This window comes from Apteryx mantelli, chromosome 19 (assembly GCF_036417845.1).
Source record: "Apteryx mantelli isolate bAptMan1 chromosome 19, bAptMan1.hap1, whole genome shotgun sequence".
Classification (NCBI taxonomy): Eukaryota; Metazoa; Chordata; class Aves; order Apterygiformes; family Apterygidae; genus Apteryx; species Apteryx mantelli.
In genome coordinates, this window is record NC_089996.1 from 17,111,888 (window position 1) to 17,139,557 (window position 27,670).

Here is a 27,670-nt window from a genome sequence, read left to right on the forward strand (position 1 = left end):
CAGTGGGGACAGCGCTGGGGTGCAGCCCCCCACGGCCCCCCGGGCCTCGCAGGACTGGGACACAAGGCAGTTGCATGTTTTTGGTTCTAAAATAGTTTATTATCATGGAATAAAGCGTATTTCATCAGAGAGTGGCAATTGTGTTAAAAACCATTTTGTGGTATCGGCTTACTGCCTCGGAGCCTGATGTTGCCTAGCCCAGAGTTACTTCCCTGCTGCCAAGCCACGCTAACGAACACAGCACGTTAACAAATGCACCGCGCTCACAAACGTGCCGCGGCAGTGCGCGCTGCTGGGGTGTGCGAGGCAGCGTGAGGAGTTACTACACCGCGGTAGTGCGTTGGGGGCGTGGAGGAATGAAATATGGTGCTTTACAGGCATGGAAGAAGATGAGTCAGCACCTCAGAGAGTTTACAACCGAGGGCCCTGAGCCTGCAATTAACTCTGCATGAGCCGCAGGGAAATTAATTTCTACTGCCCAAATTCTTCAGTGCTATCAGTGTGCCTGGACTGAGTGGGATTTGTGTGGGCTAGATGGGGTGACGGGGTGTCTGCACGCAGTGTTGTATTTCAGACCCAGAGGAGTGCTCTGTCTGGTAAGCAGTGAATTTAGAAAACCATTTTGCGCACACATCCATGAGCTCTGGAATGGCAAGTTATCCCAGCCATTGACGATAACAACATAATTTTGGATGCAAGATGGAAGAGGAAAATACCTGTTTTATTAATGGAATTTGGCTGAGTCTGTGTATAGGACAGTAGATGTATTGCAGTCCTCCAGGTAATTCTCTTGCTTTGAATGCTATCATATTTTATTGTTTTCTTTTTACAATTAGTGTAAGTTTGTTGCCTGCTCAGAAGAATAATTAGAAGCATTTTTTTAACCAACAATGACATAGAAATGTAACACAGTACTATATTTTTTCTTCCTTCGAAGTTAATTCAGCTTTCGTCAACTCTGTTCTTTGTGTGCAGCACGTCTTAAATTTTAGCAAAAAAATGTGTGAGACATTACATCCCCGCAAGCATGAGCTCTGTGCACATACAATACAGTATTCATGACATTTTATGCGTCAGCTCGAGTGACCGGCCGCCCTGAACGCTCAGGAGTGAGGAATGCGTTGAGCTCTAACAGCCTCCATCTGGCTTGCAGGCAATATGAAAAGCTACGTCTAGGAAATAAGCACCTATTCTGGTAACACCGCGCGGGCTCTTTCCCTTCGCAGCAGTCCGCATGGGCGTTTAGGTGACCCTTGTTGTTGTTGTTCCTGAGCTCCTCTTGAGTATAAAATAAAATAACTGTTTTCTCCCGTCATTCTTAGAGTGAAGAAGAAAAGCTTGGTTTAAATGTAGGTGGTTTGTTCGTATGTTCAGTGAGACTAAGCGAAGTCGAGGCTAGGCGGCGGTAGCAGACCTCGGGTATTTGGTCTCTTTGGGAACTGAATGGGTGCAGTATTTTGAAGGTTGCGTTCGATGGGCAGCTATAGCAGCAGCTTAAATCATGACCCCTCGTGGGCAACACTGGCCACTTAATTTCCAGTAAGAACCTGAGTTCTTTAATGCCTTGTACCCCAGAGCGCTGTGTGCATGTAGCAGCTCACACCTCCATTTAGACTCTGAACCGAGTTTCTTTTACCTGTTTGTGGTAAAAAATTCTGCATCGCTCTGTCGCCAGTTCTTACACAAACTGAAACCAGACTTAAAATCTCTTACGTCCCGTCCTCCATGGTTTATTGGGAATCTGAGAGTGAGCTGTGCTGGTTTGTACTGGGGCATGGTGTGCTCCATGGTTTCTACCAGTTCTTCCAAGCTGGTAGCTGCAGGTTATTTAACTTATTTTAAAAGCTGCTGTGTTTCGTGGCTGAGGGCAGAGCGAGTATTTTCTGAGCCCAAAGGTACATCGAGCCATGGTTATAGTCATGGTAATAGTCCGTTCTGGTGTAGCAGCTTTCACAGCTTGATCACAGGTCTCCCGTTATTTGATATCTTTAATAAAGCCCCAGATCCTGGAGCCATGTAAGTGAAAAATCTCACTTTTACTCAGAAAAGAAAAAGGAAAGAAAGGAAAAAGAAAGAGAACAAATCCCTATGAGCGCTAAAAAAGCTTGAACTTGTGGCTTTGAAGAGTTACAAAAACAGGAAATGAGTAAAAAAAGATCCTGCATTTGTTCATATGCTAAAATCTCATGAGTTTTTACAGTGCGTTTCAGGTTTTTTTGCTTTTGGGCTCAGCAATAGTAAAATTATCTTGCTGGAAGTATAGCTGCCTGACCTCTCTCGACGCTGGGGGTGTTGGTTCAGCATTGTGCATGTTTGTCTGTGTCATTTCAGGGTTTTTTAGTGCTGAAAAAATAAAATTGTCTGAGAGTGCCCTTCACCTCTGCCTGTTTGTACTCTGCTACCGCCTCCAGCTCCCCCGAGAGGCGAGGGGAGATGTGGGCTCGGCGGGACCCAGGGCAGCGGGGATGGGGGCTGTTTCTTCTGACTGCAAAGAGAAAATATGTGAGGGAGTTGCAGGTCCTTCGTAGCTGGATGTTCCCCTTTCTGTTGAGCCTGCCAAAAGGGGCCAGTCACAGTGACAGCGTTTTTGAGGGCAGAACTCACCAGATGCGTTTACGGAGGCCATTGGTGCTAACGGCTTTCTGTCTCCGTGGCTTGTGGCTGGAGCAGAGCAAGTATAGGAGCTATAGGAAGAAATGCCTGCACGTTCCTGCCAAAGCTAACCTTAGGCATGACTTTACCTGGACTTTTATCCATCCCTGATAGAGACTTTACCTTCTCCGAGAAATTTGGGAACATGCAGTTAATATCTTGGCTGCCACATTCCCCAGCTCCAGCAGAGCTAAGTGACAGTGAAGCCAATAAACTCAGCAGTTGCTGAGAAAACCTTTGGCATCTTAAAAATGAGATTCAGACTCCTTAACTAATCTGGTGGAACATAATTTTATAGCTCTTCCCAAATATGTCAGAAATCCCAGGAATGTTGTGTACCATGCATTATATCTGTAGCAGGGGACCTGTCATCCTAAGATGAAGACAGTGAACGTTTAGTGTCAGATGAAGTCAGTTCATCAGGAGACAGAACCTCCCTGATGAAATTAATGATGCTTCTGGCGGGTTAGAGGAATTTGGAATAGACACATCAAGCAGGACTTAGGTAAAGCGTGTGGAGTGGCATTTGCCAGGAAAGTGTGTTTTTTTTCACAGTGTAGTTTAATTCTGAATGGTGAAACAGTGTGGGATTTCTGTCTTCATGCTAACCAGTCCTGCTGCTGGAGCCCACTGTGGCATCCAGAAATTAAAGCTGCAGTTAAATTCCCATTGGTAAAATACTTAACAAGTCAGCCTGGCTTCCTATGTTATTTTTCTTCCACCAATACCAAGAAAATTACCTCTTACTGTAGCCTATGACTTTATCATGCTGACAAAATAGTTTTGTGCTGAATGGAGGCAGGAAACTACCAAACTTGGACAACAGACTCCGGCACAGGTTCAGGAGCGAGGGAAGCCTGGGAGCACGCACAGCCCTGAGCTGCACTAGGGCTGAGAGCCAGCGGGCATCTGGGATCCGAGAGGAAGATGTTTCATAGCCCAGGAAATGAGCCTTTCCTCTTGCACATGTTAATACCATGTGAAACAGGATTTCTTGTGGATGATATCCCTTCTCTGCCACAGAAAGGAGAGCACTGTGCTGCTTCTTAGGACTAACACCATGAAAAGATCTAGCAAATAGGGCAAGTGTCATAATAAACTAGCCAGACCCGGGCATATCCCAGGACCGCTAAACGTTAGTAACAGAGTGTAAAGCACGAGTGCTGGAACAATACAGAGCAGGTTACTGCAGTGATGATCGTGGCGGGGCTGCGCATCAGCCGGGAACAAGACCCTATTTTCAGGGTTTGTACCAGCACTGAGTGACACGTCCCTCCCCAGGAGCTTGCAAACCAACCAGACCTGAAGTGGGGAGGTGAAGGGGTGGAAGGAACCCACGTGTGAGGTGTTAGTGCCTTGGCTATTTCCCCGGGGGCACTAACATCCTCAGGAGAGCGGGAGGGGGCACAGATCTCACCTGATTCCTCCCAGCCGTGTGGCCAACCAGCCCATATCCTGAGGCTGCACTGGTTTATCTTTGAGCTTCCAGGCAAGGTGTCAGAGGCTTTGGGAATGGATGTGGCCCCTCTGCCTTTGTGCTTTGACCTGCCAGGAAGAAGCAAGTAGCTGCCAGTGAATGCCCTGTGCTTCCAGCAAGGAGCCTGCCCCAGCCCTCCCGCTCTCCGGGGTCTGTGACTTTGATTAGTAGCAAAGCTTAAAAAAAAGGGGAGGGGGGTTATAAGGGGGTGCCAGGCACTCATAATATTCCTGACTTCCAAGGATGAAGCCTGGGCTAGCTCGGGGGGAGCATATGTGCCATGGTGGCCATGTTTGTTGTGGGCAAATGGTGGTCATTTTCCCAAGGCATCAGCCAATCGAAACACAGGGATCTGCATCTCATTTGGGCACTGCAACTGAGTGCAGCTGGGTATGAGACCGTGCGGCTTGCAGGGACGGGATAGCCAGGGAGCACGTCGAGCCGGCAGAGCCAGAGCCCCGCGGCTGTGCAAGGGAACCGCAGGGGCGCTTGCAATATCCCCACAGTGCCATCGCCAGACTGGGCATTTCAAGAGGCAGTAGTTTTCCTACCAAGTGTCTATGTGCCATAAATAAATATATGTATGTATATGTTTGTTGTTATATTACCATCTTAGAGCAGTTTGGACCCCTGGGTAGCAAGCATCTTTCTAGTGCAGGAAAAAGAAAGGGAAGCAAATGGTGTGGAAATGCATAGCAAATTGGGATGCAATACACAACAGGCTTCTCCCTGCTGTGTGACCCCCAACCCTGGGGAGGGGGGGCTGGTGGGGAATGAATTACTTGGGGATGGGAAGGCGGGTGGAGAAGCAGCATGCAGCAGAGCTTCCCAGGCAGAGCAGGAATCTCAGCTGAGCCTACTGTCACGCCAGGCAGCGACCGCGTCCACCAGCACACATCAGTGCCAGGTTTGCTAGCAAGGCAAGTCAGGGTTCTGTCTGTTGGTTAAATGTTTGGTTGAAATGTCATGTGACAAAAATGTAAAATATGTGAGATGCAAAGGGAAGGACTGGAAAAGTCTCTTAAGGAAGGACATGAAAAATTTGACAGTAGCTTCTGGATTATGGAGCCCTGTCTGAGCAAGAAGGGAGAGGCTGCACTGGAAAACTGGTTCTGAGCTAGGGAGTGGAGGCAGGAAGATCCCCAGTCAGCTTAGACTGTCACAGCTCTGCACATCTCAAACCCAGGGAGGATCTGCCTCACCCATCCACCCTGCAGCTTCCAAGCATCTGTAATTCTGGGGACATGTTGTCAGAGGGGTGGGGATGGCTGGAAGATCAAAACAGGTGTGTGACACAAATCTCCAGGGCATCACTTGGAGCTGCCCGGTATGTTCTGGTGCAGCCAAAGCTGAAAATTTGGATTCATGCTTGGTCAGCACCCTTGGGATTCAAGAGCTGCAAGCTGTGAGCTTTAGTGTCCCAATTTTGTTCCATTTGAAGCTTCAGCTTTTTATTTATTACCGAGCAGCATTAGAAGAGGGAATTCCTTCCCGTGTAAGTCATGGAGGCCTTTAAAGCTGAAACCCAGGAGGAGTTTATTACCCCAGGAAAAAGGTCTGATGGTCGGGTCGGAGGGTGAGCGGTTCCGGTAACTTTGGGTGCCATGGCAACCGTACCGGCAAGTTTAACATTCGACAAAAATGTTCCTGGACGTGGTTTTATTATAAGCTGCTCCCGCTCCCTGCCCTGCAGCTGCTCGGGGCTCTCCCGGCGGGTTTGGGACGTCGTGGCGGTGAGCACGACTCGGGAGCCACCGCCCGTCGGCGCTCGGTATTGCACCGGGGGAGCCGCGCCGGTGCCGGCGCTCGGTAGCGCCCCGCGGCAGCCGCGCCGGGCCCTGCTCCCGGGGGATCCCGCCGGAGCCTGCGGGCACAGCTCCGGCCGCAGCTGTCCCCCCCCCCCGCCCCCTTTTGTCAGACGGAAGCGTTTAACGAGGCCGCTGATGGACGGTGATCGAAAGCTTCCCGAAAGGTGAGCGCCCTTCCCGCAGCCCGAGCAGCGGCACGGCCGGGGGACGCTGTTTAAGGAGGGCTCAGAGGGTCCGAGCCGCCGCCCAAGGGATGGGCTGGAAAGGCTGGGGCAGAAACAATGGCACCTTTTGGAGAGCAACTGCAGATTAAGAAGACGGGGCAGCTTTTGTCAGAACTCTGTATCTCTACAAGAAAACAGCGAGCTGGGGGAGAGGAGGAGGTCAGAAGGGAGATGATCTCCAAGGGGAACGAAGACTCAGAAGCATGACCATATTTCTGGCCAGGGAAACGAGTCCTCCTGGTTCCTGCTGTGTTCAGAGATGGAAGGTTTGAAGGATTTTCTTTGCTGTAAGCAGGGTTGTACCAAAGAAATGTTCAATGCATTTTTTTTCTTTATGCTTCCTCCAAGTGGAAAAAAAAAAAAGCTCCTCGAGGGCCTGTATATTGGCAGCTGTATGAATCCAGGGGCACTAGAAATGTTTCTACCAGGGTTTTGGAACATATCACAGAGTCTATTCTTCAGCCAGAATGATACCTACCTTCACTGGAGATTTCCGCAACAAAGCCCCTGTCTCATTGAAAAAGCGCCTGTTCAGTCGGAAACTAAATTCCCACTCACAACGGAGACAAAAATCAATTGTTAGAAAAAGATTTAGCATCAGGAAGTTGGTTCTATGAAATCTGTATTGCCTGTGTTGTTCTGGGAACGTGACTAGGAAGAGCCACTGCGAGTTTCTTGGTCTTTAACTGGTGCAATTAAGCATATGTAGCACTGCAACTACCTGACACACATTGAGGTTGCCCAACATGGAGGCATGTGGAGCCTGACAATGTTCGCAGTTTCGTTGTGAAATCTGAAGGATCTGACTGCCTTGGTACCACCAGCTACACAAGAGACCTCATTTTCTCTCTCCATTAAATGGGCATGGTTGTACTGACCTGTGCAGGAAGTCCCAAGACCAACAGAAAGATCACTGGGAAAGTTGCTATGCTGTATTATCATTAATATTATTTTCAACAACGTTTGCAGCACTGGCCCATGTTGCTCCCCTTTAGGAGCCTCCACATTGTTTGCCTAATGGACTGTTTACTCTGAGCACCGCAGTCCTGACCCCCACCCCCAATATGGTTTCAAGCCAAACATTTTCTTCCTGTTTTTCCGAGTGGAGTGTGCGTCTCTTGTTTCATCTTGTTAGTGGGTGAAACCAATGCAGGGAAAGCAGCTAGAGCTAGTCACTATGGCAACAGATGTTTATCAAGCCCCTGAGATGAGGCACAGGGCTGGGGAGAGGCACATCAGCATCTGGGATGGGGTCGGGGGCAGCTGCCACACTAATGCCCCAGCTGGAGGGGCAGGGACCGGGGCTCTGGATCCAGAGGGCCTGTCCTGCTCACTGTCTCCTAAGTCTCAGTGAGGCAGAGGGATCCCAGGATGCTTCCTACAGAAGTTTGGCTTCATACGGGGGCCTTTCGTATTCAAGGTGTCACCGAAATTACCAAAAGGCACATCAGCCACTCTGCAGGAAGAAGTAGCCCTTGGTACCAGACAGGCTGGGGAGAGCTCAAGCAGGTACAGGCTCTGCATGGTCCTGGGCTTGGGAACCACTTGTCTGCATGCTTGTTTTGAGCTGGTGGGTCCTGACTGAGTCCCTGCCACATTGCTGTGTGTCTCCAAAACAGGCCAAGAATTAATGCCCCCCCCCCAAAAAAAAAAAAAAAGACCAGGAGGACAATCTACAGCCCTAAATCAGAAGATGGATCAAAACTCATGAGTGCTATTAAGGTGTAATGCAGCTGTCCTTTGCGCTGTGGTTTTTGAGCTCAGGGATATGCATGTGATATTTTCCGATTTTTGTCCACAACCACAAGGGACAGAAAGTTTCTTTTTGACAAGCAGAGCAACGCTCATGGCACCCAGGACTCTAGGATCAGAGGCTGGAAACACTGTGATTATCTTCTGGATCCCTCTGAGGCTCTTGGACCTGGTAGCTACGTTTGCCAAAGCAGAATCAGTTCCCCTGCTGCTGCAGGGAGGGTCTCTTGGGCAGCCCAACCAGACCCAGTGGCCAGTAGAAGTGAGGTGGTCCTTACTGTCATCTCAGTTTCTAAGGCTGTCCACTCTATTCTAGTTTCCAGCACCATTTGAATGAGGCTCCCTGGCACATTCAGAACTTCAGGTGTGCTTTTAATTGCTTTAAATACTCTACATGTATTAACTGTCCATGGTCCAAGCCAAGTCGGAGTTCTTATGCCTTGCGCAGATGAGGAAGTTGGTGTAATGCAGATGTGGGATGACTTTGTGAAGGTCATACTGTGAATCAGTGTCATCTTCCACAGTGGTGCATCTCTGTGTACGTACCAAAGCTTGGGAGAGGCGTCTCAGTAATTCTGGAGGGAAATGGATCAGTAATTTGGTGATGCCTTGGAGTGAGGTCTCTGCACACTTCTCTGAGACTGTGATAGGATATCTTCTTGAGATGCATCCTTCCTCATCTCTGCACATATTTCTTGTAGAGCCACCTGGAACTCAGAGGCTGCCAAGATAAGAAAGCATAATGGTGTTGTTACTTATTTCATGTATATGCAGACTTTGTATATAGGCTGTGTGTGCACAGCATTGGAAGTGCCAGGAAATGAGACTGGGAATTATTTCTCCTGATGGATCTCCAGACACATATGCACACTGAAGGCGAGCAACAAACTTGTATCCTTATTTCTCTTGCAGTCACACGCAGAGCCACAAGCAACGAAGAATTCGCCCCTCCTAGGTGACACTCGCAGTTATCCTCATCTGCACACAGTGGCTGGAGAGCAGAGGGACAGCTGAACAGTGGCAGGCAGAAATATAGAGGGATGTTCAACCCTTGTTTCTAGCCCAGCGAATGACCTGAGAGCCAAACAAGCATCTGTGGGCAGTGCTAATGCTGATCTGAGCAGTAAAAATCCAGAGTGCCTCTGCTTCAAATGCAGTCACCAGGGTCTGTTGAGCCCTGAGGAGAGTGGCTGGTGGGCGACACTCCTCATAGGTCTTTGCAAACTAACAAAACCCAAGGAGACCGAGAACAAACAGGGCACGTGTCTGTAGACAAGGCAGCACTTCCAGAGAGTTTTCTGGATATCCTTGCAATAAGTTACCTCTGTTGAGCAGGGGGTTAGTATATTCCTCCCCAGAATCCCAGAATGACAGCAATTCCCAGCACCACTGGCAGCTTCTTGGCAGGAAGGAAAGGGGCGCTTGAATCTGCAATGCCAAAAGGAATCCAGCATTAGCTTGGCGCCGTGGCCTCTGTCCAGGTGAGCAGCAGCCCCTTGTACCAGGCATGGCCAGGACCCCCCCGGCAGGCGGCTGCCAGAGAGGGGAGCGGGTGCGGGCAGCTTGGTGAGCACAGCCAGCAGCCACCCCCCCCCCCCCCCCCCGCCCTTAGCACTCCCTGCACCCTCCAGCAATGATGCTGTGCTGGCTGCAGCACTTTGTGTGCATCTCCTGTTTCAAGCCTCTAACCGCCAGAGAAGGCTTTGCTTTTGGTGTGGGGGACTTTTATACATCTTTGAAGTGAAAACTTTCTAGTCGCTGAGTTAGTCAAGGCATGCTTGCGGCTGGGATGCTGCGAGCTGTGTTCTGTTAGGGAGCAGCGTGCACAACATTTAGCCTTTTCCTTACAATAAAAGCAGCCCCAGCCCCCGGCAGTAACACAGGAACATGGTATGGACAGCGAGTCCAAAGGTGTGCAGGACAGGGATGGTACGCGGGCTAGGCAGGGCCGTGTTCCCTGTGGGCGAGAGGCCCAGAGGGCTGTGCTTGACCCCAGGGTGGGTGCTGCAGGTCTTGCCTGCTGCCCCAGAGCAGCTCGGTGGCCCTGGGAGCTGGAAGGGGCGTCGGGGAGGCAGGCTGGAGCCGGGTGGCACGGCTGCCGCTAGATGTCAATGTTCCTGCAGGAATCCCAGTGCAGCCCTGGTGCAGCCCTGTGCCGCAGCTGCCGCAGGAAAGCCGCGGCTGGAGAGAGCCAGCAGGCTCCTGCCCCAAGGAAATCTGGGGCCAGAGAGAGCCAGCAGCCCTGCAGAGCTCTCCCTGAGCCCTGTGCTGTGCGGCTGAAGCAGGGCTGGGGTGCCTAAAGCAGTCTGGGTGGGTGCCCGCAAACTCACACAGCATGGGCTTCATGATCTCCAGGGACCCGTCATGAGGCTCCGGGGTGATGCCCAGCAGCTCGCAGAGGAGAGCATAGACATTCACGCTTTCAAAAGGCTCTACCACTAGCCCTTGCTTGAAGGCTGGTCCCACAGCACGGAAGATGGTTTTCATGTTCATGTCCTCATTGTCAAAGCCATGTTCCCCCTTATTGAACTGGACCTTGATTCTCTGAAAGGAAGAGAGGATATGAGTGCCCAAATCCCTCAGCCTCTGGCTCAGCACCCCCAAAGCACGGACTCCTGGAGGTAGCAGTCACCAAAACAGAAACACTGCTGGATACTTCCAGCTGTCTCGCATGTGGGTCTCACATACCATGTTCTGCAGCCACAGTGTTTGACAGCCTGATTGGTTTCTTTTAGCTTTTGTAATTAGTCTAATAATGTTAAACTTTGCAAAAGCTGGAGGGTGCTGCCTAGACACAGCTCTCAATGAGCACATCTTGCAAGGTCCCTCCCTAAACATCAGTGCATCCAAATTTTGTTGGACTGAGGAACTTCACAATGGGCAGCTGCCTGCTGCTCCTGACTTTGGGCTGTTTCCTTTAATGCCGAGCTAGGAGAGGATGCTGCAACTGATATTCTGTGTTCATGCAAGTCCTGCTCCATGACTTCTGGAATGAAAGGGAAGTGAGACCTTGTTTTCTGAACAGCAGAGAAAGTCACGAAGAGCTGGAATTTCTATCTGTTTGCAGGGAGACTAATCAAAATGAAGGCACAAAGCCTGGTAGGTACTGGAATGATATGCAAAGAGAGAGAGAGAGAGAGAGAGAGAGAGAGAGAGGCAGATCCAAAAGAGGCAGTAAGATGTGTCTGCACATGCATCTTACCCCATGGATCACGTATCCTGGATCACCGTACAACAAGAGTGGGGTGATACGGGAATTATTGGCATAGTGGAATCTCTTTGGAAACTCTTCTTTCTTGTACACATGTAACTTTGGGTGGGCATTTTTCAGGACTGTATATACATGCTCTAGTTTTCCTTCTTTTGGCACCAGTAGTCCATTTGGGCCATAATCTAAGAGTTCAAACTGGATGTCACTGAAGGTGAAGTTTTCTACCATCCGGATGTGAATTTCATTGGTCTTTATGACAGTCTCCATGCCATGGTCAGACGTGATGATTAGGTTGAGGTTTGATTCTAGACCACTTTCTGCAATACGTTTCCGTAAGTAACCAACAGTTCTGTCCACCTGGCTGACCATGTTTCTTCTCTCTGCGGATTCAGGGCCATACTTGTGTCCTGTTGAGTCTGGCTCACCAAAGTAGAGGGCAATAAAGTCTAGGTTTTTCACCGTGAACCATTCTATGGCAGTGTCAATGTTCTGTCTCCAGTTGGTTTCATTGCCATAGTTGAAAAAAAGGGGCTCTACCATCTTCATATTCACTCCTTCCCCCTGATATGTTGCGTTTCCTCCAGGGAAATAGATGGAGCCTGTCTTTAAACCCTGTTAGTAAAGACATTGCAGCGCATAAATTCACCTGAACTCACTCTGCAGTATCACTCTATCTTTCAGTGCAACCACCTACTAATGTGGTTAGTTCATTCAACCCCCCCCAATGTCTACTTCTGCCTCTAGTGAGGTTTTCCTGCTTATTGCCAGTTAAAAATGATTAATCAAAAACACTGCCCTTACCAACATTCCTGTACATTGATATTCTCATTCTGTTAGTAACACTAGATACAACTTTAGAATAGTGACCCATTTGTATATTGCGTGGATCCTCTGGCCCTTAATCATCAAAGCATTAAGGTGTGCTTAACTCTAAACATATAAGCAGTCACCCTAAAGTCAATGGGGCCAATTTGGTAAGTAAAGATAAACAAAGGTATGCATCTTATTGGGCAGATCCTGTCTCAGAGCCAGAGTCAAAGCCTACTGAGATCTAAGAAAATCTTTCTGTAATCCTCAGTGAATAGGAGATCAGCCCCTTACACTGCCACCCAAAAGATCCTGGAAGAGACTGAAGAAATGAGGTATGTACCTTAGAGTGTATTAAAAGCTTAGGCTCATTACACCCCTTCAAGAACCAGTCGAGGTTTCTTTAAGCAGGAAATGAATAACCTGTTTTAATAATATCTTAATAAAGCTGAAATGCATCTATTATTTTTTGCTGTTTTTAATAGAATGATCATAATTATTCCTGCCAGTGTTTGGGGATTTAATTTTTTTGCTGGTCTAATTAGTCTGTCATTTGCAGTGAGGATGTTAACTCATGGCCGCTAGAGATCATGGCTTGCCTGTTGCTTTTGCTGCACAATTGCAGGCAGGCAATGTCTATGTCTTGGTGTTTGTGCCCGAGAGGAGGCTGCCCTACTTACCTGTCTCTGAGCTGTGATCCAGATGGGCAGGCTGCCGTTGTCCCACCAGCTCGCCACTCCTTGCGTGCCGTAATAGGGCAGCTTCTGACCCGTGCTGGTGTTGAACAACATGTTGTGAATCACCCCATGATTCTCGATATATTTCCCTGTCAGAAGAGATGGACGAGGTGAGTGTGAAACAGGCTGCGGCTGGAGGCTGGAGGTCTCCTGTGCCAATCCGGAATTACTCGCTTATGTGTCGAGCAATGGGTCAATTCCAAGTCAGTGGAGTGCTTCTCTGTCTCTCATTTCCCCTTTCTTGACTATCCCTTTGCCTTTGTGTCTGCCTCTTTCCTTCACCTGGCTTTGTGCTGGTACAAAGCGAGGTCACTGGGAGCAGAGAGTGAGATGTTGCCCAGGGAATGCCTGTTCCTCATTTCGGTAGGTGAATCCCCACAGCCCACAGTCTGGGAATGGTGTCACCATGATCCTGAATGATAGCACCCCCTCTCTCCTGGAAATACAGGTGCATCCTGCAATTACTTCAGCCTTTTTCATCACATTTGGAGTTCACAGATGCTGCATTTAACTAATTGCTCTGATATTTTTCTTCCTCTGTTGTTCACAACTGATGAGGTCAGCATATAGCAGAAATTCTTGTTAGAAATGAAAGTCTTGCACTTTGTACTAATACATTTCATGTCATTTTTATTATTCTAGTCCTCAAAACTGCACAGTTACTTCTGCAAGATATCCCAGTCCTCCTTTGTATTGACAATGCCTCCCCGTCTTGTCTCATCAGCAGATTTCATTAGCATGTTCCACTCTTTTATGACAAGGTTATTAATGAAAATCTTAAATAAGATTGGCTCCAAAATCGATTCTTCAGGAATTCCCCTGTTACCCTCCCTCTAGCCTGATAGTCTCCTTTTAGTATTACCTGCTGTTGTCTTCCCTGTAGCCAGTTACTTACCCACATTAGAGATTTTGGACTAATCTTCATCTTCTCCATCTTAGCTAATGATTTCCCTTGTGGCGCTATATCAAATACGTTACTGAAGTCCAGAAAGATTAGATTTACTGCATCTCCCTTGTCTAAAAAATCATTTATCTTATAAAAGGAGGCTATCAGGTTAGTCTGGTGCTATTTACCTTTGATAAATACAGGTTCAATTCTATCACTTTCTGCACCTGTTGCCATGTTGCTAACACTTTTTTTCCAAAATACATAGATTCTAAAGCTTTACATGCTATTGAGGCCAGACAGCAGTCATGGGGTTGTCTGCATGACTTACTTTCCTTTATTCATATATAAGCCTTAAATTTGCTCTCCTCCAGGCATTCTGCACCCCGCTTCCTCAGCTCTTTTTGCTTGCAGCGTGGTCAATGGGGACTCACCGGTAAGCAGTGTGAAGTGGCACGGGCTGGTGATGGTAATAAAGGCAGGAGTCATGTACTGCGCTTTCACTCCCTCTGCAGCCATGGTGTCGAGGTTGGGAGTGTCCACATCCTGGTCATAGTTCCACCGAAAGCCGTCAAAGGACACCAGGAGGAGTTTGCTGCGGCTGGATGCTTGCTGCAGAGGGGCACATCTTGCTAAAGAGAGGGCAGCAAAGATGAACCCCAGAGAAGGGAACATCTTCTTGCCCTTGAGCTGGGAGAATTCAGACATCCAGAGTGCTTGTATTAATATATACAGGAGGGAACTAAGTTCATTTCTTATCTAATCTTGCAATTGCTGATCAGGTGCATGGCTTCAGCCAGAACTTCATATCAGAATAAGCCTCATTGTTTTTGTCTAACTGAAGTAGATTAGCTGTGATTCTCTGCAGGATCAAACACCAAATCTGTCTCCTCCATCAGTGGAATTTGGCATTATTTTAATACTCATGAATGTGAAGAAATGTTAATGTACCTTCTGCAGGCAGCCCATACAAAAGCTTCATCCACAACATCATGCTGTCCCAGCCAGTGGCCATCTTTTGCCCCATGTTGTCTCCCTTGTAGCCCATGGCTGCATCCTTTGCACATTCCTGGCTTTTGGTGCCCTGCTCTTTGTTTAGCAGAAGCCTTTGGTAGCTTCAGGTGCTACAGTGTGTGCGATGGTTGGTGTAAATGCTGGCAGGATGTTCCAGACAAATTAACGAAGGTTTGTCCTACTGGTGTAGGATGAACGAGTTTACTGTCTTGGACAGAAAAAGGGTGACAGACTGTGCTAAGATGGGACAGAGCAGCATTGAAAGAGAAAACTGTAAGGGGAGACAAGCTCAATGATGTCTCCTGCTACACTCCAGTGCCCAAACTGGGAGAAAGCTCCTAAGGACACAGGAAGTGTTGGATAAATGTGTGCTGAGAAAAAGGGAGTGTAACGGAACCAAGGGTCCCATCAGTGCCAGTAGCTATAGTAAAGGGAGCAGAAAGCTGTCTGGAAATGGCAGGCTGCACTTGCCACAGCTTTCACGAGGAACAAGATTGTAGTAGGGGGCCACAGGGCTTCAAAAAGCAATTCACCTCCCTTCCAGGGCTGTTCAGCCACCTCAGCCCAGGAGAAGTGCTCAGACTTGCAAATGCTCAAACAGGAGTTCAGATTTGCCGTAGGTCCCTCAGTGTGGCTCCATAGAGTTACACGGGGAGGAAAAGAGGCTCTTTCCTTGGATCTTGGTCATGCCTGAGACCCCCAGACAAGCTCCAGAGAGTGAACCTGTGTTCAGCCTTGCTTTGAAGCCGCCATGTCCCTTCAGCCCATCTCCCAGTGCTGTGGAGCCCTCATTGCCTCCATCGGTGCTGCAGGCAGGTCCATGGGTTCTGAGGTCAGCTGCGTTGCACAGCCATGGTATGGTGACCCATCATCTCTTCTGCAGACTGCTGAGCTTCATTTTATCAATGCTGCGTTTTATCAATGTCTACAATTTTTATGACTTCTCTGGGGTTTTATCATTGCTGACGACTCATTTCTCAGCAAAACAGAGTTTAAGGCTTTTGTAGACTTATATAACAGAGGTTAACATGGTTCCCCAGAATCTGAAGTCTCAAACTTTGTGTCTTTGCTCATTTTCTTCTTTACTCAGATTCCCAATTTATTCCTTAGTTGCCTTGCTTTCTAGTTGCCAAGTCATTCCTTTCACTTGCCAAGCGCTAGTCTCCACTAGCTTCCTCAGCCCTGTGTGGGGTCATTTCTTTGGCCTTGTTTCTCCAAGGATGAGCTGGGCAGAGGAGCTTCACGTTCATGCCAGAGACTGCTGGATCTGTGGGCCCACTCGCTTCACTGCCTCCTTCTGTGCTGTGTTCAGCACACTTGTAACCCAATCCCTGGCTCATTCTAATGCTGGGCTTCCTCTGACCTGGGTGAGGAGGCTGCCCCCAAAGCCTATGTGAAGCCTGAGGTGTTTACAACATGGTTCATCCTTCCTGGCCTGCAACAGTCTCTTTGTAGGTCTGGGCATCCCAAAGTACTCTAGCCTGGATTGATTCCTCAGGATGCATTGATGTTTCACTGTCACCTCTTCCCTCTGTGCTTGTGTTTCCCACATGGGTTATGGGATAATAGTGCAAGGACATTGCAAGAGATTTGAGCAGTCCTACTGGGGACCCCATGGCTGACACAAGTCAGGAATGCAGAGTTGGGCCCTTCATTTGCAGCCAGAGAAAATGAGCCTAAGCTGTGCTGTGATGGAGCCTGCTCTGGGCCCCAGTTCAACCATTCCTTCTGCTAATTGAGGGCATAAGGCCAGTTTTGCTCTGATTGCAGTGTTCTTCCTGGCAGGCCAAGTTGAACTTCCTTTGCTAGGAGCAGGGGCCATGGTCTGCAGGTGGAGCAGGCATGTGGTCAGGCAAGCGCCAGAGCTGCGTGGGCTCTCTGCTGGGCGGCTGGAAGCAGGAGGCTGCTCGTGACCAGTGTGTCCGGTGTACCCTGGTTTTGGCCAGGCTGGAGCAGAGCAGTCGTTCTGCTGGGGGGATGTGTCTGTCCATTCCTGTAGCTGCCATGTGTCTGGACAGCTCTGAACACTGGGAGATGAGCTGCTAGCAGGGGAACTAACCCTGCCACTTCCAATTTGCTTGAGGAACTATTTTGTTATCAGGGTTTGCTGGCTGTCCCCAGGGTCTAATATTGTCCTTTCCTTTTCAGTGAGAACAGAGGGGCCTGCCAGGCACTGAAGGTTTAAAGGGCTCACATCATAAAGATATTATCATTTATCCAGCTCAGAAGTCCTAAATATTGTGTGTGTTGTTCCCAGATGAATTAGTAAGCCCCCATGCCATTACTGAGTAACAGCACATGGGAAGGTCCTGATAAGTTATCGTGTCCATCTGCTCCATTGGGGAGGGAAGAGGACAGAGAGAAGGAAGCATGCTCTAATCTCGGAGGAATGCCTAATCATAGGAGTGTTTTAAAGCACATTTAGATATTGGGTATCTGAGGAGCACTGGGCACAGATAAACAGCATTACCTTTGGCCGCCCTACCTGGAGAAACTGTTGATCTCCAGTTAATAAGGCTGATGCAGCTGATCTTGCACCAACAGGACTCCAGGCTCTTATTCTAAGAGCAGATATGTCTGAGGGTCCGTGGTTGCTCTGGAGTCACCGTTTCCCTGCTTGTCCCACTCTGGATCACAGGCCTCTTGATAATGCCACTGTTCCTGCCAGGGGCCTTGGAAACAGTCATGCAAGCATGCAATGAGCTTCCCTCCAACAGGGCGAGTTGTTAGTCCCAACACCTAATGGGGAAGGTGGTCTCTGCAAAGGCATTTTGGGGGTAAGGGAGTGCTCAGCTGCTCCTGATGAAGAACGCAGGTTGCAGCAGCTGCAGAAGAGCAGCCTGGGCTGGCTATGGATGTGGGAAGGAAGGGGACATGCATTATCCTTGAGCACGGCCCTGGAAGGCTATCTCTGCCCTCAGGTCTGCCCTGAGAAGTTGCGTTAACCACCGCCGCATGCTGGGACTTTCTTAATTTCTGTGCCTTGTGACCATAAATGCCTTACGGCACTTATGAGAGGGCTGAGACTATTCTTCCCCTTAGATTTGTGCAGCAATCAACACAGTTAAGACAGATTAAGGTGCTATAAAATAAAAAAATCATGAGCGCAGACCAGTCATCTGCCAGCGATACAACCCTGTTTATCTGAAATATGCCACTGAGAGGCCAAGCCTCTGTTTTCAGTCCTTGCAAAAACAGAGATGTCAAACACCCTTTGGGTGAAAATGCAGCTTCCCTGCACTCAGTCAGGGGCTCATTGATTTATAATGTTCAGTCCTTGTTAAACTCCTCCAGTGGGGAAAGCTGAGTACCTTTTCTAATGCACATGGGCACATCTGAGCAGCTGGAGAGGGGTCTCTTCTGGGTGAGGACAGTTTGGTCAGGCAGGCAGAGATTGGGCATTTTTTTTCTTTTTTTAGATGGAAAATGAAATTGCAAAATTCTCAGGGATACAATATGACGGCTGCTACTTGAAGTACTTAAAAGCCAGAAACTTCACACTTTGTCCCACATCAGTGGTCACTTGGCTCCACAGGACATGTGTATGAAGGCATTTGTTACCGGCATACCTTGAACTACTTCCTGGTAACGGGATTAATGAGCTGGGCGATGCCTGGGCAAAGCTCCGCAGGTGAGAACTTGACAGCTGGAAGGAAGGGATTATGGGGTGTTTCATAAATGCCCTTCATGCTGCAGGTCCCTATGAGGCTATTCTGCTCTGAGCACAGGGGGAGGAAGCTGCAAAAAGTGGAAAATGGTACAGATCCAACGGTGTGTCTAAACCACTTCAGAGGAGGTAAGATGGGTGTCCTGGGCCTTTAGGTGGGCAGGTAGCTGCTTTCCCCAGAGTAAGGCTTAGCTACAGTCTTCTCAACTTCATGAAGGTAAAGGCCCCCTCCCCTGGTGTTTATCAAAGTATTGGCTCAGGGCAGAATAACTGCAGGCTGGAAACAGCAATTTTGGACACTAATGCAGAGGATGGATTGATGGAAAGCAAGTGTGTGCTTCTTTTTGCTTGCCTTGCTGTCCAGCCCAGAATAATTCTGCTCTGTAGGTCAGTTAAGCTGTCCCAATGGTCAAAACACCAAAACTACACAGCCCATTGGAAAAGAGGTGGAAGGAATGAAAAAGGGGAGAGAAAAAGTGACTATGAGAGTGAAAAAGGAATTGAACAAAGGAGATGGAGATGCCCCGTTTTGCTCCTAAGTGCATTTGCATTAATCCTGTCTCCTTCATCAGTTTGTTGCAGCTCAGACACAGGAGGTAAACATCTGCAATGCTTCTCTGGGCTCCTGCCACATAATTGCATCAGTATCAAGGGCTTTGATAAGCTCATGAATGTCACAGAAATAGTCAGTGCTAGGTCCTCGGGGTTAAAGTCATAATGCTGCTCCAGTGAGCCAGACCAGGAGAAACCCTGTGAAGCTGAGTAAGTCTGGGCTGACAGCAAGAGGAAGTTTGTGGAGCTACTGAGAATTAGATGAAGCTGCTGGAAGTTTGTGGAAGCTGCTGGGGATTGCATGCACCTGGGAAAGTTGGGTAGAGCTGATGGGAACTGAGCAGGATAGGACTGGCTCCCTGTGGAGCATAGCCAGTGTGACTGAAGGAAACTCCTGGAGGATGCTGTTCCCAAGCAAAGCAGTTGCCTATTCTGCTCACACCCCCTGCCACCCAGGAAGAATTCCTGCTCCTCTGCAGATGTTCAGGGTGCTTTATCCCAAGTATGGCCAAGGAATTGGGATGCAGGGTAAGAAATTGCTGATAATGACCTCAAAGTCTGGAGCAGAGCAGCAGTGAAAGTGCGTGGTGTGTGTAACCAAAGCCAGCAGCAGCCCCAGGCTTGGCCTGGTCCCTGAGGCAGATGGAGGGAGGAAGGTACTCAAGCCAAGCAGCTTGAAAAGCTTGGAAAAGAGGCAAGGAGGAAAACTTTGGTTGCTGCAGGGGGAGCTCCTCCACCAGCAGGAGTTCAGAAGTGCTCCTCAGGCAGGGCCTAGAGTCAGTACCTGAAGGCAGGAGTTTGCACCTTAGCCTTGCAGAATTAAGAGTGTTTTGAGAGCCTTCAAGTCAGGATGGAGCAGAGACAGGAGCTGTGGTCTTCAGTGTCACCTCAGACCTGGCTGTAAAGTTAGTCCCACTTGACAGTGGAAAGAAAGCGCATGGTGGTGTCTGTGGGCAAGTCTGCTAGAGCCACAATCCCCTTGCATGGCGTACCTTGCAGAATTCCCTTACCTTTCCAAGTCACTGCAACGAAAGGCAGGTTTTGACGTGGTTTTACGCACATGGAAGTGGCATGCTGCTTTGCATCTTTATTAGTGATGCTGTTCCACCTCTGTTCAAAATTGTACTACAGTGACCTGTGCAAGTATGGCGAGAGCCCTGCTTGGAAGACCTTCTCTTCCTAGCACAGAGCAGAAGCACAGCATGGTGGGGGAGCGTTGGGGCCTCAGGGCCTTGTGACCGCCCGTGTTCCCCAGCAGCCCTTGAGCGCTGAGCCCAGCACGGTAACTTGTGGCATGCATGGACAGAGACACGACAGGGAGGCAGGCTCTCGCACCGAACTAGCTCCTTGCCCTGCAAGGCTGCCCGTTGCGCTGCTCCGTTGCGCGGGGCGGCTCTGCCGTGCGCCCGGGGCCGGAGGAGGGAGCCGCGGGCCGCGGCGGGGCTGTGCTGCGGCCTGGCCGCCAGATGATGCTGTTCCGCCGCGCTCGGGAGCGGCGGCGGGGCCGGGGGACCGGGGCGGCCCGGGGGGGCCGGGGCCTGGCAGGGTCGGCGCCGCGGCAGCACCTGCTCCAGCCTCTGTCCCCTCTCCGGGGCGTTTCGGCTTGGATGGGGAAGCGCCCGGCTGGTTGCTGGGGGCTCCGTGTGGAGCAGCGCAGGGGAGGCAGTGGCCGAGCGGCTCCTTTCAGGGGTGGCTGCTAAGGCCGGACCAATGCTGGGAGAGGAGGTAGGGAGGTGCTTGGGAGCCACCTCTCCGCCAGGAGTGTCCTTCCCCGCCTGGATGTTTGCCTGATTTTCTATTATCAGCTGGGATGGGAAATTTGCCATCTGCCTCTTCTAGGAGATATTGTGCCTGCTGCTGGGAGAGCCACTGAATGCGACCATGCTCGGTCTAGAGGGATGTGTGGGAGGGAGGGACACATGAGGGGAGGGCTGAGCTGTCCTGCTAGGGGGAGCCATTTGGATCTACTCAAGGTCAGTACTGGAGTCTGGAAAGGTGCGGGTCATATAGCACCCTGAGAGCCCCCTCCACACCTGGATTACAAGGTCGCTGCCCCTGTTTTGCCTGTTGGACTTGGGAAGTGAAAGAAATGTCTGTCTTACAGCCTGCAGCAGACAGAATTAAAGTGATGTGTAAGGATGGAGCATGTGTCCTGTGGCAAAGGCCAGGAGCAGCCTCCTGGGATTGAGGACTATGATTTCAGCACCAGTGGGAGAATGGAGCCCACCCCCTGGGAGGGACCTCAGGGGACAGCTTTTCTCATGTCCTCTTCACATGTACATTCAGAAACTCTGCCTTAAGCACAACCCCAGGCTCTAATGCTCTTGAGACATCACTTGCGATGTGCCTAGCCCCCAAAGACTCACCTGCAGAGAGATCAATGCTGCTTCTCTCTCCACTAGCTTGGGTCAGGTCAGGTTCTGGCTATAGGGCACCAGCACAGCATGGGAAGCCTGGGAGTGGAGTAACAGAGGCCAGGACTGAAGCTGACAGCACTGGAGGATATGTGAAGGCAACACAGAGCTGGACTTGTTGGAGTTCAGCAGATGGGGTCAGAATGGCTTGAATAGCTGGGTGCTTGATGGCACCCAAGGCAGGAGAGTGGCAGGGTCTCAGAGCCAGGACTGAGTTGGCTGCAGGGCTGCCAATAAGACCCAAAGGTTGTGCCCATACTCTGCCTGGCACTGTCTGCTTTTCTGAATACTGAATTGCTCATGGGTTGAAAATCAAGACCTTTTCTCCTCTGGCTCTCTCCCGAGGAAGGCCCCATGTGTGGTGACTCAGCTGAGCACTGGCACCAACCAGGCGGGCTCCAAACACACCAGGTCAAGGGGGGCAGTGGAGCAACTCTGTCAAGGTTAGGGCCTGGGCAAGTCCTGACTCAGCAGGAGCTCTGCTTACCTGGGGCTGATGTGACACCTTCTTGGGTCACCCCCTGCCCCCCCCCCCCCACACACACAATAGCTGAGCTATTCCCCTCCCTAGGCCAAGCCTCACAGCAAGGATCAACACTAAATTCACTGCAGCCTTTGGCCCACAGGGAAGAGCCACTGTTTTGGCCATGGCCCTTTGCTCTCCACAGCAAAGTCAGCCTTGCAAGTGTCTGGATGCTCTAGTCTCTTCCCTTCTCTCTGTTGACAGTAGTCCTGTCCCTCTCATGCACGCAATATTGCTGCTGTTGCTGATTGCGCCTGTTTGCTCCAGAGTTCATGGGTGTTATCTGTGGCTTGGCACTAGGCTTTCCACCAGGCCATTGCCTGGGCTCTTGCTTCTGCTTCCTGATGGGGAAATCGGTGCCCTGAGGAGTGCGGCAGGGTCCCCTGTCTCTCATGGCTGCAGCCTGGCTCTGCTCTCCACTTGGGACCCTTCCTCTGCTGCTCAGTTAAACCCAGTATCGACCACTCCATCAGAGCCTGGGGCTCTTTCTCAGCTTTCTTAGCTAATGGCTGTGTCTGCCTCCCATTGATCCTCAGCTGCAGAGCTCATTGATTAACTACATTTCTTATTATACTTAATAGTATTTTACTCCTTTCTGTGCTTACCTTGAGGCAGATGCTCACTCTGTGCTTCTGCCTGCCAGTAGGAGTAGGAGAATTCCTCTGGTCAGAAAAGCATCCCTCCCCCGTGCCTGCCCCTGCTCTCCTCCCTTCTGTCATCACACCTGCTTCCTCCTTCTGCCAGACTGGCCTTCTTTCTCCTAGTTTGCCTGTCTCTGCTTGCCTTTTCCTCCTGGACCAGGACAGTCCCTTTCCCTTCTGTCTTCCAGTTCTTTACCCTTTGATCCCTGCTCCCATCTCCAGCTTGGAGATGTGATATTCCCTGCCCCCCAGCCCTCCCCAAAAGAGGATATGTGACAAGGCAGACACTAGTTCCAATGCAGCAAGGGGACTGGGAGTCCTCTAGGGCAGCCTGTCTTGCACTCTGCACAGCTCCTAGCACATCTTGCTAATGGCTGCGCTAAGCTCCCTGCCAGGGCTCTTGCCCTTCCCATTCTGGCTGTGCCTCCTTCCCTGCTGACTACTCCAGGATCCCCCCATTCTGCAGAGGGCAAAGCCCCAACACAGGCTAGGCTTCCCTGTCTTTCTGAAGTAGTCATACTGCCTTTTTGGAGCATCTTGACTGCCTCTCTGGGGTGCAGCTCTCACTAGGAGTGTTCTCCTGAATGTGTCTTACAGATTCCACAGAGCCTCTTGAGCCAGGAAAGCTCCTGCTTGCTGCAGTCTTCCTTAGTGGGGTGCAGTTCTCTCAGCAAGACTTCCTGGGGACTGGTGTCAAAGGGAGGAAATGGGTAGGCATATCAGCAAGTGTCACCCACTCAAGGCAAAAACACTTCCCCGCAAGGGCAGCTCTAACTCTTTTGCAGCATTTGCAAAGGGAGTTGTCAGTCCAGCAGCTGGAATACCTTTATGCTACTGCGCTGTCTTTTCTTTTTAGTGGGGTGAAACACACCAGCCAGGGCACCACATTTTCTCTTTCACCTCCCCCCCACACGAACACCTTCACACTCAACACACAGCGTATGTTGCCTCTCTCTGTGCCTCACCTCCTTTCAACTCCTTTGCATGCATCATTCAAAAGCCATAACATTATTGGGCATAAAATATTTACTTAACTGAGCTTTTTGCAAATATTCCCCTCCATTATTTTTCCTCCTTTTGGGAGCGACACTGCTTCTCCTGTGCTCTCAAATGGCTTCTTTTAAATAATACAACAAGAACATATGAACACCCAGTAACCTTTTTCTTTATCTTGAAATACCCATAAATACGATGGTGTCACCAATCCATTACAGCTACACCAGGACCATGGCATAGTAACACAGGACCAGCCTGCACAATCACCTTGCTTTGCTAGAGGGACAGATAGGGATGGTGGAAGGGCTTTGTTTGGGAAGGGAGCATATGTGCATGAGAAGATCTGACATGATGAAGGGTATTAATGTTCATTAAGAAATGCTCCTTTCAAAAGGGGCATCTGAAGTCTAGCAGAGGGAATGCAGAACTGAGCTCTCCCACTCTGATCCCAGCTAGGATGCTGGGACAACTGTTCAGATCAAAATCCCCTATGGCAGCTAAATGGCTCATCCCTGGGAGCCCAGCTTGAGGAGCAGAGGTGCTGAAGGGCTGCTGTTCCCACTGAAGGCAGCAGGATGGGCAAGTCCTCAACATCTCTTAAATAACAGGCCAGAGTATTTGGGGGAGCTTGAGGCAGCTAGAATTGAAGGGTGACTTTTAGAAAAGTGTGTGTGCTGGTTCCTCCCATGAAGGAAGTTATTGGGCTGTGCATCCACAACATTCCCTGCTGTGGACTGACAGAGTGTGTAATGAGTGGCTCTTCAGACAGTGGGAAGGACCTAGGTTGGCACCGGGGTGTGGGATCCAGTGCTCTGGCTGAGGGGGTCTGGCGGGTCTGGCTCCTTGATGTGGGGCACACCGTGACCTGGGCGTGGGTCTGGCTCCCATGTGTGGGGTGTGTCCTGCCTGGTGGGGAGGGTCTAGCTCCCAGGTATGTGCTGTTCCCTGTGTGGCCTGGCTCCCACGTGGGGGTCTGGATCCCCTGTGTGGGGGGTGCAGCGTCCCGCACGTGAGTCCGGATCCTGTGCGGAGCGCGCTCTGCCCTGCGTGCGTCTCGCCCCCGCGGCGGCCGGCGCTGTCCGCGGTGCTGACGCCCGCGGGGCCCCGCGTGGGGGTCCGGCTCCCGCGTGGGGCGCGGCGCGGCGCGGCGGCCGGCGCTGTCCGCGGTGCTGACGCCCGCCCGGCCCCCGCAGGGCTCCCGGCGGAGCGGGGCCGCCTGCGCGCTGCTGCTGCTGCTGCTGCTGCTGCCTCGCAGCCTGACCTTTATGAGCCAGACGAGCTCCTTCCCCTTGTGAAATTCCTCCTCGGTGCTTTCGACCCTTCAATAAAGTCTAAATGTGTTTTAATGGCATGTGCTGTTACTCCCTATTGATCTGTCCATTTCTATCAATATGTGCCCAGAGGCATAATCCTCTCTTAATTCCCTCCTCTGGAAGGGGAAGAGGGTCATTGTAGGGCAGAAGTAGTAGCTTCCCTCTGGCCCAAGACAGCCATTCCTGTTTGGAAAGGCTTGACTGATTTCTGCAGTTCCTGCCAAATTTTCACAGGAGGTTTGGGCTTTTTCTTCTCTCTGGGATCTCTGGTAAGGCATAAAGTTATCTCAGAGAGAGAAAGAAATGCAAATGGAATGGAAGAGCCATGTAGAGTACACTCTTAAAAAAAAAAAAAAAGAAGAAGAAGAAGAAGAGAGAAAAAAAAAGACCTTGTTCTTATGCATGTCGCTGTCACTGCCCTCATGTGATTTGACCCCCTGGGATTTTGCTGCCTATACAGAAACAGGTATTTAAATAAAATGCTTTGGGAGGAGGACATGAGGATGCACATGAAGTTGTATCCTCCACCCGGGAGAGCTGGCCTATGGGTCTGTGAATTTAATATATTATCTGCCTGGAACAATCTCCTTTGCTTACAGCTATTAGCAATATCTGGTATAGTAAAATCTAAAGCTGATTGGGCAGAGTTGTGGGAGAATCCTGCAATATAAGTGGCTGGGTGGTAAAATGGAAGATGAAATTTGATGTTGCTGAGTCCAAGTAATACGGATGAGAACACATCCTTAACTATACAAATACAAAGCAGGTCTTTAATTTAATATTTACTATTCAGGAAAAGAGATCTTGCAGCCACTGTGGATAGTTCTATGAAAATGTCATCTTAGTGCCCAGTGTCAGTCAAATAAGACAAACTGGTTGTTAGTAGTTATTAGGAAAGAGACCGAAAACAAAACAGGCAGCATCATTACACCAAGGTATAATACACTGTGTCGCAATGCAAATGCTGTGTGCAGTTTCAGTTGCCCAGTCACAAAAAGGAAATAGTTGAATGAGAAAAGGTAAAGAAAACATTGACAAGGCTGATCAAAGGCACAGAACAGCTGTATAAGACTAATAAATTAGGACTCTCTTGGTTAGAAAGAGACAATAGCAGTGATAAATGGATAGAGTTCTTATAAATTCAGGAGTGATATAAAGGTGATCAATAGGAAATGAATATTCACTATTTCTCATAAATAGGTGCATCAAATGAAACAATCAGGCAACAGACTTAAAACAAGCACAAAAAAGGTGTTTGTTTGTTTGTTTGTTTTTCTTCTTCCCATGCAGTTCTTAATTATGTTTTGGAACTCAGCACCATGGGATGGTTCAGGGACCAACAGCCCCTGGTTCAGAAAGCAATTAGATGAGTTCATGGAAGGCAGACACATTATTAGCTATTAAATACAATGCAGATGCAACATCCAGCTCAGGAAGTACTCTGCTTTCAAAGACCAGGTACAGTGGCTGTCTTTAGTATGGGAGAATAAGCTGGCTGGCAGATGCCTGTGGTTCACAGCTTGAAAGAGTCTGCAGAAAGTGCTGTGAGCCTGGTTCAGTGCTTTGCTCTGGTTCCCCACCCCACTGTCAGGACCCTCTTAACCTGCTAATGTCCTGGCTCCCCCCTTCATCTCCGAGGACAGAAGGCAGATCAAGGAATTGTAAACATGGATTGGATATGGCCCCATGGGGCTGCTCAGGCAGTAGAAAATAGCTAGGGAGCAGAAGCAAACTGTGGGACATATAAAGCCTGAAGCTGCTTTGACAGAACAGGATGTAGCTGGGCCCAGAGTATGGGTAGCTCAATGCACACTTTTTCCCCAGAGCAAAGAACCCAAATTTTTGTCTTTTGTGCTTGTCTGGGACCTCCTGCCCTGCTGGCAGTTGGAGGAACTATGCTGCGTTCTCTAACCATCCCCATTCCCAGTCTGAGTTTAGCTGGCCATAGTGTCAGCTAGCCTCAGCTTGGGACATGCCTTTGTGTCATCGAGGGCCACTTAAGTGTTTCCCTATTATAGCAAAGTGAACAGACCTTTCCCTGTAATGCTGGCAAATCCCTGTTCCTGAGGAGCAGTTAATTGATTTCCCTTTTCATTGTTCCTCTTCTCCCTGTGGTTGTGCTGACACCCCAGCTGCCCAGAGATCTCTGTGCCTGAGCTCAGAGTCAGTGACTGCGACAGGCAGATCCTGAAATTATTGATAAACACTCATTGGGGCTGGAGCCTGTAAATTGCTAGCAACCCCAGCGGATTTCTCTCTTGCCAGCATCATTTTTCTTGATGACAGCATGTTCAGAAGTTTGTCAGGGAGGGGGCAGGGCCTCCTGGTAACTTTTTTCCTTTTTATGCATCAGTTCTTTTAAAAGATCCCTGCATAAAAGGAGAGAAGAGAGGAGAGGATCATGAGTTAGTGCCTGCAGTTATCTCTGTCCTCCAGCCTGTCCCCCAAAGAGCAATGGGCTGGGCTTGATTCTCCTCTGAGCTTTATCCAGACCTGCATTCCTCCCCTACGGGTCAGCCCAGCTTTTCATTCCTGCTTAGTGGCTCTCCAGGCTCATGACTTTTTGATTCTGACATGCCATATCGCTACTTCGTCCTCTGCTCCTGCAGGCTATTACCCTGCTGCATAGTATGCACACCCGCAAAGACTGCGCTATGCTGGGCTGTGGTCTGAACAGGTAAAAGAGCCAGCTTGGGCACAGCAGGACATCCCCTATTCAGACTCAGGTTAGAGTCCTCTTTTACCAAAAGGAGTCTGGGTCACTCAAAGGGCTAGCACTGGCTGGAAGCCTGCCCTTCCCGTAGTTACAAAAATCAACTTAAACATCTCTCATGGCAAGTTCCTTTCAGACCGGCATGTAATTTTGCATGTGCATTGCTTTGTATCCAGCTAGCGCAGCGCATACAAATGTGTGTGCATGTGGCAATGGGCTGTATTGTGTCTCTAGCTGTTGCTCTCTCTAGAGCTTGGAGCATTTTTCTCTCTGCTAGGTCTGC

At 49.7% G+C, this 27,670-nt stretch overlaps 2 protein-coding genes across 7 annotated transcripts in view; one reads left to right on the forward strand and one right to left on the reverse strand.

The window, feature by feature from the left end:
• Positions 1-27,670, forward strand: part of RBFOX3 (RNA binding fox-1 homolog 3) — a 200,784-nt gene that overhangs the window by 1,579 nt on the left and 171,535 nt on the right. The window lies entirely within an intron of this gene.
• On the reverse strand, positions 8,289-14,229 carry ENPP7 (ectonucleotide pyrophosphatase/phosphodiesterase 7). Of its 2 annotated transcripts, none has more exons than XM_013944511.2 (6): positions 13,989-14,229; positions 12,612-12,757; positions 11,116-11,736; positions 10,244-10,457; positions 9,236-9,341; positions 8,289-8,634 (listed from the first exon to the last, which is right to left on the reverse strand). In XM_013944511.2, exons 1-5 carry the CDS (start codon positions 14,227-14,229, stop codon positions 9,253-9,255), a joined length of 1,311 nt encoding a protein of 436 aa, XP_013799965.2. In that variant the 3' UTR covers positions 8,289-8,634; positions 9,236-9,252. The 2 variants fall into 2 exon arrangements, with proteins under 2 accessions (XP_013799965.2, XP_067164443.1); XM_067308342.1 differs by lacking the exon at positions 8,289-8,634 and adding an exon at positions 8,823-8,904.

Excerpts from the sequence above, each read along its gene's own strand:
- ENPP7 (XM_013944511.2), bottom strand. The coding sequence starts at position 14,229 with ATGTTCCCTTCTCTGGGGTTCATCTTTGCTGCCCTCTCTTTAGCAAGA. Across the intron at positions 11,737-12,611 it reads GGATCACAGCTCAGAGACAG|GGTTTAAAGACAGGCTCCAT; the intron begins GTAAGTAGGGCA and ends CTTTACTAACAG. Across the intron at positions 9,342-10,243 it reads GATCATGAAGCCCATGCTGT|ATTCAAGCGCCCCTTTCCTT; the intron begins GTGAGTTTGCGG and ends TTGGCATTGCAG.